Source organism: Empidonax traillii, unplaced genomic scaffold (assembly GCF_003031625.1).
Source record: "Empidonax traillii isolate 1590-97213 ecotype Southwest subspecies unplaced genomic scaffold, ASM303162v1 scaffold193:size819438, whole genome shotgun sequence".
Lineage (NCBI taxonomy): Eukaryota > Metazoa > Chordata > Aves > Passeriformes > Tyrannidae > Empidonax > Empidonax traillii.
In genome coordinates this window covers 515,446-526,186 of record NW_020955386.1, presented here as the reverse complement: position 1 = coordinate 526,186, position 10,741 = coordinate 515,446, and the positions used below count along the sequence as shown (strand labels likewise).

Here is a 10,741-nt window from a genome sequence, read left to right as displayed (position 1 = left end):
GATGGCTTTAATGATACGTCAATCATTTCAAAGTTGCTGCTTGTTGCTAATATGTCAGACTCTGTACACATCACTGCTACTTTTCTCGCTGCCGCGTTTAAAGGCTGTCCCCTCCTCCCCCCGCAAATTGTTTCTTCAAGTTTTCATTGCTAGGTTACGATTTCTAATTAGAGCTAAGTATTTCACTTAATATTTAATTTAGACGCCCAGCACATATATCATACCTAGATCAGTCAATCAAGTGTCCCTTGTTGATAATGCTACATCATTAAGAGTTGTGTTTAATTCAGGAGCAAGCGACTGTACGGCTGCTGCTGCTGAGGAGCAGGTAACTTTCGACTGATGGGAGCTACCGGCAACTCCAGAGGGATGGGGGGAAGCAGCCCAGCTTAGCCGAGAGGCGGCTACGGCTTCCTCACCTCCTCCGGAAAGTTCGCTGCTTCCTAAGCGGGCATCTCGCCGCAGAGGCGAGATGCATTCCTTTTCTCCCTTTTAAAAATAATAATAATTATTGTAATAGTAATAATAATAAGTATCTCACGTTTTCCTCCTCCAGCCTCTGTGCTTATGCAAAATATAGCAGAGGAGGGATCCCCAAAATTTTAACTTGGAAGCTGGAGCACTATTTTGGAACACTAATGAAATACCCCCTCGTCTTCTAAAGCTAATCCAAACAGCTAAAAAATATCACTTGCCCACTTGTTTCTTATCACGACCGGTACAGCACGCACCGCATCCACAGGGCTCTGTTATGGGAGCGGGATGGGCCACATCTTACACACCCATCAAATGCGCATTCATTATCCCGGAAAATCGTGACTAAAGAGAGAGAGAAAGAAAGAAAAAGGGAAGAAAGGGGGAAGATAGATGTGTTTGTAAAGATGGCATCAGTGCAAATTTGTCAGCGCTTACCCCTGAAGACTGACAAAAATTCAATTAAATCGTCATAATAATAATAACAACAACAACAATATCAAAAAGCCTAACAAGACCAACACTTTTACCTGCCCCGGGCTCTCCCTTTCTCCCCCCCTCGCCTTCCCCCTCGCCGCGGCCGCAGTGCTGCATTTTCCTCTCGCCGGTACCTCGACCGCTACGCCCCAGCCCCGTCTGAATCCCTGCCTCCCCCGATAAAAAAAATAATCAGCGTTTGCAAGCGTCGATTGAATCACTCCCGAGTCAGGATTAAGGGGCACTAACTAGGCAGGAGAAAATCGCAGCCTCCTGGGAGCGACCATCAAAACAAGCAGTGAAATAAAAGAGCTTCTCTCTCTGCTTCCCTTCCTCTCCCCAGAAAGGTCCTCCAGGTTGGGTGCACACACAAACGCTCACAACTTCGTGGGGCTCCCTCCATAAGAGAGCACTTGTTTGCCCGGGTTTGTTCAGGGCGAGGTTTGGGGAATTGGGTGGGAGCTGCTCCCCTGCCCTGCAGAGCCACATGTCATTCTAGCAGCTGAAACAATGAATCATGTGGGTCCAAGTAAGATTGACTGGAAACGGACGGCAGGTTCCCCGGCCTGGCGAAGGCGGCTATCGTCAGCACAGGGAGACCCCCGGGTCCCAGAGCGGGGGTGGGGAATGGCCGGGGAAGAGGGGGTGGGGGGTGGGGGACCAAGGCCGCGCACCCCCTGGCCGATCCCCCGCGGGATCTCAGCCTGCCCGTAATAAACTTACAGGATCCGGAAAGGATTTCCCCAGCCGAGAGGGCAGCCTCTGCTCTGCTCTGCCCTGCCCCGTCCGCCGCCTCTGCCGCCGTTTTCCCGCTGCCGCTCCCGCTGCCGCCCGCTCCCGGCTCTGCTCCCGGCTCCGCGCCCGGCGGGACGCCCCGCTGCGCGCGCCGCTCCGCTCCGCTCCGCGCCCGCGGGGATCAGCGGCTGCGCCCGCCCGGCGGGTCCTGGCTCGGCATTAGCCGATTCCATTGACAATTTGCAGCCAGCAGCTGCAGTCATTAAAAGCCATTTACACCCTGGCCTCCTCACACAAAGCTGGAGCGCCAACAATTATCTGCTTGCACATTTCAGGACATGAGAGTGTGTCCCTAACAGGCTTAGGGGAGCGCTGAGTCCCCGGTCGGGCTGGGTAAGCGCAGGATCCGCTCCCCGAGGTCTGGCTGACGACCACCGTGCCTCGATGACCCCCTTCCTCGAGCTGCGGGAGCTGACGGAAACATTTTAGGATGCTGACTCCGTCCTTGCAAGAGCCTCTGGCTAGCAGAGCTCGTGCGCTGGACCTTCGCGGCACAGAGAGGAGAGTGGGGTTCAGGAAGACCTTGATATTAGCTAACAGGCAAGGCTGTGGGTTTGTTTGGTTTTAAACGTGCCCGCACACGGAGTAGAAGCATTGAAATATCCTATAGAAGGATATTTTGGAAGAAATGTTTTCATCAGAAATGCAGTTGTTACATGTTTCATATGTCTGAGTGAAGAAATGGGGGGGGGGAAGGGGGGGAGAGGAAGAGAGAAATAGGGAGAGAAAGAAAGAAGGAAAGAAGGAAAAAAAGAAAGAAAGAGAAGGAAAGAAAATACATATAGAAGCTTTGAGAGATTCATTAGGAATCCTCATGGAAGAGTCGCAACCTATAGGCGAATGACCAGTGTGTGATAGTCCGTGAGGTTAAAAAAAGGAAAAAAAGAGAAGCGGTTTGGATGTTTTTCTGGAAATACATTTTAAGGGAGTTTAATTTGCAGCTTGAAGAAAAATAGAATCAAATATTAAGAAACTCCCGCAGGAATTCCCCCCACTCTCCCCTCTGTAATCCTTTACATAAAAGGAAAGGATTACAAAGAAAAAGATTGTGTGTGTGTGTGTATTAAAATCTTTGGCTAAACATATTGTTGTCCAATTAATACCTCCAAGTCGATTTGTAGAGGGGCTGAGAAGTCTCTTTCCCTTCTTAGCTGTTCAACTGGAAATATGAGCCAGGGAAGGTGGGAGGGTGAAAAGAAGTTTTTCCCAAGTCTGTTAACAGAAGTGCTTAACCAGATCACTAAAAATTAAGAGGGCGAGTTATTTCCATTAGGACTATGAAGCCATGTAGCACACCGATGACAGTTTAGTGGAAATCAGATGAATGTGTAATACAGCGAGCTTCTTCCAGTCCAGCAGCTCTTCCAACTGGACCTATTCATCTGCCACTTGGAATTATTTCACGAGGAGTGCGCTGTGAAAGGATCACAACCAGTTTGGAGCGCAGCTAAAGAACTTCTACCACCCATAGCAGTATTATTATTATCCTTCGGATAGGGCAAGTCACGCTATGTTTTCACATTTTAATTGTAATATCTCACTTCCCCCCCTCCTTCCCTCCATTGATGTCTGAAAGTAGTTTGGGCTCCAAGCCTCACCCCTCGATCTCCATCGGAATGCAGAAAAGATCTTTAAAAAAGTTTTGAATTCCTCAATGATTTTTCTTCTAGAAAGGCGGCTTAGGATAATTATTTCAGCTTTATTGAGGGCAGATTAGTTGAAGTCTGGATGCTGCGTTTCAATACTCGTTGTACATGCCTTTACAATGTCGGTATTGTTTGCTACTGTGTGTGAACCTATTCAAAATATACACTTTTTAACACCAAGCAAAGTCCTGTCTAAATATACACAGTAAGTCTGGAAAGATGTCCATGACCCGTACAAATCTCTGTAAATCACACTTCCATAGCTACAGAAACCAAACAAAAGAGTTACCAGCTCAAGATGCTGATTAAATCTTCTTAAAAGCAACATACCTAATAATAAATATAGTTGCATGGTAGCAAGGTCTAGCGATCCAGCTATGTCTTACTGAGGGATGGACTCAAACCATCACCACGGAGATTTTCCTACTCTCAATTAAAAAAAAAAAAATAAAATAAAAAAAAAGAATCTGGGCTCAAACCCGCTTATGCTCTCCTCCCTTTCCTCATGCCCGCACAAGAGTCATGCAAGTTCGGGGCAGAAACAGCGGGGAAAAGGAGAGGTCCTGTGTCAAGCCCCGACGGGTTGGGGGTGAGGAGCAGCCTCGCAAGGTCGCGGGGCTCCGGAGAAAGGAAGGGGCTAGAAGAGGTGAGGCGAGTGGAAGGAGGAAAGATAGAATGGAAATAAAACAAAGTGGAGAGAGGGAAGAGAAAGGAGAACGAAGGCGAAGACGAGAAGGAGCGGGAGGGTGGGGAGGCGAGGACTGGGACAGGGAGGCAGAGAGCGGGGCGCCGCCGGGGTCGAGCGCGGAGCCGGGCGGCCGAAGCGGGCCCGGGCTGGGCGCCCTGGGCGGCTCCCGGCGGAGTGGCCGCGGAACTCCGCTAGCAGCGGATCCTGCCTGTCGCGGAGAGGGGCAGGGAGAGGGAGAGGGGAGGAGAGACTCTTCGGTGAACCAGAGCTAAATCCAGCCTGTACTGTATGTGCCTGCTTCTGGGAGGGTCACCGGCATGAGGATGGGTCTAATGATCTCATCTTTCTTTTCTTCCCCAGCACTATTAGTGCTCAGATAGGCAGAATGAAGTGAAACTACGTGCAAATCATGTGTAAATTGTCTCAGTTAGGAGCCCTTTATCCGAACGTGTATCCCAGCCTGGCCCATTTACTTTTCCCCCATATCTCCTTTAGCTTTAACGAGGCTCGTTAAGATCACAATAATATTCCACCCTCTAATTGCTCATCCCATTCAACAAATATGTGCACACTGCTTTTCGCATTATTTGATCCCTTATTTAGGAGGGGTGTGGAGAGGGAGGGGGAAGAGACAGGGAGAAGGGGAAGTGCTGAGATTAGGAGTTGCAAAGATTAAGGAGGAAAAAAAAAAATCCAAACAACAAACCAGGCTTTTCCACCAACCGCCCCGCTTCCCTCCCCCCCGTGCTTTTGGGCGAAGTGGTAAAAACCTTCCTTACGTACTCCGTAATGATTGGCAGGGCTGACAGTGATTGGCAGCGGCTGCCATGGCAACGCCACAACGACACTCAGAAGACCAATAGAAAAGCGAAACAAAATGTTTCAGCGCTGCACTCACTGTGGATTTAGGGGAGATATTATGAGGCTGTTGTCATTAGGGCGATCGCTGTTGAATCACTGAATCCTGACTCGGCGGCGGCGCGGGGCCGGGTGTGTGTGAGTGCGTGTGCGTGTGGGGGGGGTGTGAGCGCGCGTGTGCGTGTGCCCGCGTGTGCGTGTGAGTGTGTGTGCCCCCGTGCCTCTATGTGGCTGTGTGTGCGTGTGCGGGTGTGGATGCGTGCGCGGTGCGTGTGCCCTTTCCTCCCTTCTTCCTCCCTTTCTTTCTTTTCTCCTTGATTTATCTCCCCCTCTCCCCGGTCATCCCATGGTGTTCAGGTCCCCGCTAGAGCTTTATCCCACCCATTTCTTCTTGCCAAACTTCGCCGCCGATCCGCACCACCGCTCCCTCCTTCTCGCCAGCGGCGGCGGCAGCGGCAGCGGCTCGGGCTGCAGCCCCGGTGCCGGCGGCGGTGGAGGCGGCAGCTCCCGGGCACCCCACGAAGAGTTGTCAATGTTTCAGCTGCCCACACTCAACTTCTCCCCGGAGCAAGTGGCCAGTGTCTGCGAGACGCTGGAGGAGACTGGAGACATAGAGAGGCTGGGGAGATTCCTCTGGTCGCTGCCGGTGGCGCCGGGGGCATGCGAGGCCATCAACAAGCACGAGTCCATCCTTCGAGCCCGGGCGGTGGTGGCCTTCCACACGGGCAACTTCCGAGACCTCTACCACATCCTGGAGAACCACAAATTCACCAAGGAGTCCCACGGCAAGCTGCAGGCCATGTGGCTCGAAGCGCACTACCAGGAGGCCGAGAAGCTAAGGGGTCGCCCGCTGGGGCCGGTTGATAAATACAGGGTGAGGAAGAAGTTTCCGCTGCCCAGGACCATTTGGGATGGTGAGCAGAAGACGCACTGCTTCAAGGAGAGGACTCGCAGCCTCCTGAGGGAGTGGTACCTGCAGGACCCTTACCCCAACCCCAGCAAGAAAAGGGAACTGGCTCAGGCCACGGGGCTCACCCCCACGCAAGTAGGCAACTGGTTCAAAAACCGAAGGCAAAGAGACAGAGCAGCAGCGGCTAAAAACAGGTCAGTGGGGCTGTGGTGCCACGCTTCGGGGCGGGAGGCGAGGTGGGCGGCGGGACCCCGCGGGCGGACGGCCGCACTCCGCGGGTCGGCAGCTGCCTGGGCGGCAGCTCGCCTCTGCCTTTCCTTTCCCTCTTCTCCTCTCTTCCATCACCGCCACCGGGAGAAATCGGTCCCCCCTCCCCGGGGCGGGTAGGTCTCCTCTCGGCAGCTGCAGGGATGCGACGGGGACAGGCGCGGCTCAAAGTTGCCTGACGTGCCTCGAGCAGTGCCCCGGCTCCGCACAGGCTCCCGGGGTGCGGACAGGGCAGGCGTGGGTAGCTCCGTCCGCGCGTGTTTGTCTGGATGTGCTCGGGGCGCATCGGCTGCGGCAGGGGCAGCGCCCGGCTCTCCCGGCCTCCCTCCCGCAGCGGCAGCGGGGGTCGGGAAACTCCACGGCTCCGGGTCGGTGGGCTCCGGTTTGGCTTTCGGCTTGCCGGGATCTGCGCCTGGCAGAGCTCTGGCGCGGTTCCCCCGGCGAAGGGCCGAGGCAGGCGGTGCGGTTCAGAGCGGGTTTCGGCAGAGCCAGCGGCTCCGCTCCAATTGTTCGTGCTGCTCTGCATGCGCAGCGGGACCAGCACACGCGTACCCCAGAGCTCTTTGGCTCTTGGAGAAAAAGGAAAAAAAACATGTAAGAGACTGGGAATCTTTTTTTCCCACCATCTCCATTCCTGTGTTTACACCACATGGCGACCTGGCCTCCTGGTCGTGTGTTTCCTGTGCATTTACGCTTGCATTTATTTGCGTGTCTCTCGGTGTCTTTTTTTTTTTTTTTTTTTTTTTTTTTTTTTTTTTTTTTTTTTTTTTTTTTTTTTTTTTTTTTTTTTTTTTTTTTTTTTTTTTTTTTTTTTTTTAATTCTTTCTTTCTCGTCACTCTCCGTAAAACTTATTTTGCAAATGAAAATGAACCTCTAATCCAGCTCGACTCATTGGTTTTATTTTAATTTAAGTTTGGCTACCACTGTAAGCGTGTAAACAAAACTTCTTGTTCTTGTAAATGCTGTCTCTTAAATTCCTCCTAATTATAGCACTAGTGCTATTGATTCACGGTTCTGTAGGAAAAATGCAACCTAAAAGTGCCTCGCTATTTAATTTCCATTAAATGGAAAACAGATCAGCTTAGGACTGTAAATAAACAGAAGTTGCCTATGGATGCTTTTGTTGACTCAACGCTGTTGACAGCAGATGAATGCATCAGGAATTGTAAATGGGAGAAAAAATCAAAGAGGCTGAAATTAGACGACTTTAATAAAAAATGTAGTATAAACCGTCTATATTTTTTTTGCGCTCTTTGCAAGCAGTTAAATAGAAAATTTCCCAGTGGGAAGCATTTGAGCAAGGAGTGTATTTTATTTCACATTGGCAGTGCTAAGCGCTAGCTGTTTGAGGCTGGCTGCTCAGCCCAGGACTTTTAGCTCTTATCCCTGAATCAGGTTTTTTTCGGGTTCCGAGAGGAATGAACAGGCCCAGAGGAATATTCACAGCACGCTAGGGAACCTAAAAATTATGTATTGCCTCTCAAAGAAATGTTCAAAGACAATATTTCCTTAAGCGTTGATGGTGAAAGGACCAGTACCTTTAAGGTGATTTGGGCTATCAGAGGAATAAAGGACTAAAATTTCGAGCGGAGAGAAGCACTGTGTTCCACAATCTCCTTCTTTTATTTTATCCATAGTGCCGCGTTCCTGGGACAGGACCTCCCCTCCAGCCCTGCCTCAGACCCCAGAGTGTATGTGCACTGGGGAATATTTAAGCAGATACTGTCCCGAGCACAAAATGGGTATCCAGTACGATTCTTGCCCGCTACGGAACCCTCTGTGCAGCTTTTCGCGGTGGCCAAGCGTTAAGGAGCTCACCCACACACGGTTTCTCCTAGGCCCGCCGTGCTGCGGGGAGGAATGATTGGCAGTCGGGGTAAAGAGAAGGCGCTGCTCGTGTTTTCCAAACCTGGGGACGGGAACCGCTTCTCCCGCCGCTCCCCATCCTCTTTCCGGCCGTGGCCCCTCTAGCTGTGCCTGCGCTGGGTGCTGTGCCCCCCGAGGCGGCCTGACCCGGCAGCGGGGGCAGCGCGGCCCGGGCGAGCGGCTTGGCCCTGCATCTCGCCGCCGCTGCTGGCTCCGCGGGGCTCTGAGGGAAAGCGGCCGGGCCGGACCGGGGTCCGCAGCGCTGCAGCCGAGGGGTCCTCTCCGTTCCTCTTCGGGCCGGGCCCATCCCCGGGCGGGCGGGCGGGCGCTGGGTCGGGCGGGCGCCGTGCCCTTGGCGGCGGCCGGTGTCTGAGTGGGGCTGTGCTGTTGTTTTGTCTCCCGGCGCGATGCAGGCTCCAGCACCAGGCGATAGGACAGAGCGGCATGCGGTCGCTGGCAGAGCCCGGCTGCCCGACACACAGCTCGGCCGAGTCTCCGTCCACGGCGGCCAGCCCGACCACCAGCGTCTCCAGTTTGACAGAAAGAGCCGAGACGGGCACGTCCATCCTCTCGGTAACCTCCAGCGACTCGGAATGTGATGTATGATATCGGAAAACAAACAAACAAACAAAAAATCCAAATCCAAACAGCCAAGCACCCTCTCCCCTTCCCGAGCAAAACAAACCGAGGCAACCTAGAATCAGGACACACACACGCATGCACGCACACACACAGCCGGGAGGAAAGAAAAGGCCAAACCCGACCCAAACATAATAGCAAACAAACAGACAGGGATCAGAGAATCCACCACCACCGTCAGCCAACACCACCACCAAGAGATGGAGCTAAAACTTCAACAGTCACAAACGCTGGTGCTGCAGCGGGAGGGGTGGGTGGGGAGGGAAATAATAATTATTATATATATAAAAAGAAAGAAAAAAAAAACAAAGCAAAAGTGACAATTGTATTCTTTTTAGGACAAGCACGATTTCTCCTTTGCGCTTTTCCATGGACGCATTTCACCCACTTGCATGATGATGATGATTAAATTTGTATCTGGGAAAAAATATTCTCTATAGTAAAGGAAAACAAACAGAAACCAGACAAACAAATGCAAACTCCGATCGAATTTGTACAAAACTAAAAAATAAAAAAAAAAATTAAAAGGAACTCCTTGAAGAGGGAAATAACAAACGTTTATCGCCTTTTTGTTGGTCCTATTTCTCTCTCTTTCTCTCTTCTCTCCCTTTCTCTCTCTCTCTTTTTTTTTTTTTTTTTTTTTTTTTTTTTTTTTTTTTTTTTTTTTTTTTTTTTTTTTTTTTTTTTTTTTTTTTTTTTTTTTTTTTTTTTTTTTTTTTTTTTTTTTTTTTTTTTTTTTTTTTTTTTTTTTTTTTTTAGTCCAAGTGATGGTCCAGCCAAGATGCAATTTTCTGTTTTTTTGTTCAGCAGACAATCATTTTATTCGTAAGCACCTTTTTTTCTACACTTCTGTCACTGCCTGTGTGGGTACTGGTTATAAATGTGGAAAAAGAATAGTTATGACTGTAACAGATTTTTATTTTTATTTCAAAATTTTATATGAATTATGTATATCTTAATGATGCGGTCATTTTCCCAGTTTGTAATATATGTGTAGAAATGCTTGTATATGATATTTGCTCTCTTCTTTCTTCCTCCCTTCTCTCTGTCTATCTCCCTCCCACTCTTTCTCTCTCTCTCTCCTTTTTATTTTCCTTGACTCGGTGTTCCTTGCACAAACTTAGCTGTCAAAATCTGACGTGCTAGGTTTTCAAAAGGGACCTCAGCGATAGAAAAAAAATAAGAAAAAGAAAAAAAAAAGCTTAGGGTGCAATTGTAGTTATCTTATGCAAAAGCTATTTTGAGTATTTCATAGCAGCTTTGGGGGGTCTCTTCTTAAACTCCACGTAGGACGCTTAAACTATTGTTTCCTTAACTGCGTGTTTATCTATATGTACAAACTTTCTAAATCAAATACAGTATTCCATTTTCTTATCTATCCAGCGATGTTGGTGTTTCTGTCCGCCACGGGAAATCACGACTTCCCCGTGGGCTCCTCGCTCCGCGCTCTGCCCCGCCGCGGTCCCACGGGGCACGCAGCACTGCGCGACCCCTGCGCCCCGCCGGCCCCCGCCTTTCCCGGCTAGGCGGGACACCCTGGAGGGATTTTGCAGGGACGAAGCGACCCTGCGAGGAGGCTGCGGGCGGCAACGGGGACACAGTGCTGCGATAGCGACGGCTGCGCGGGGCACGACCGTGTCCCTCCCTGTCCCCTCCGCCGCGGACTCCATCGTTTCCCCCCACCTCGGTCATTTTTTTGTGCACTGCGAACTAAAAGGCATCCCCCGACCGCCTGTCTGCAGGGCCGGGTGTCTCCAGAGAGCGGTTAAGACATTTCGGGATTTGTTTTGTAGCTTTAAATGAAAACAAAAACAAAAACTCCTCGCCCCAAGCGGGCTACGGCTCCTCCCCTCGAATCCGGAGTATATTGTAATGTGCTGAAAGAAGCCTTTATTTGCATGACTAACAGTATTTCAGCATCTTTCTTTCTTTTGTTCCTTTTTTTTTTTTTCCCTTTGCCCTTGGCAGATTATTCATCTGTGCATTAACAAGAAGTAAATTCTAAACTTGTTTTTACTTGAAAATACAATTTTGAATATTACCAGGGATTTAGAGAGAAACGTGCCTGGAATTTCTTGACCATTTCCAAACTATTACGGACTTCCGATCTACCTTTGTGT

General features: G+C 50.3%; 1 protein-coding gene across 1 annotated transcript; it reads left to right on the top strand.

Moving 5' to 3' along the window:
• The first annotated feature begins 4,968 nt into the window (after positions 1-4,968).
• SIX3 (SIX homeobox 3) lies at positions 4,969-8,870 on the top strand. The gene is made up of 2 exons (XM_027886734.1): positions 4,969-6,042; positions 8,396-8,870. Exons 1-2 carry the CDS (start codon positions 5,285-5,287, stop codon positions 8,586-8,588), a joined length of 951 nt encoding a protein of 316 aa, XP_027742535.1. The 5' UTR covers positions 4,969-5,284; the 3' UTR covers positions 8,589-8,870.
• The last annotated feature ends 1,871 nt before the right edge of the window (positions 8,871-10,741 follow it).

Coding starts and splice junctions, on each gene's coding strand:
- SIX3 (XM_027886734.1), top strand. CDS start 5,285: ATGGTGTTCAGGTCCCCGCTAGAGCTTTATCCCACCCATTTCTTCTTG. Junction 6,043..8,395: donor GCAGCAGCGGCTAAAAACAG/GTCAGTGGGGCT, acceptor GGCGCGATGCAG/GCTCCAGCACCAGGCGATAG.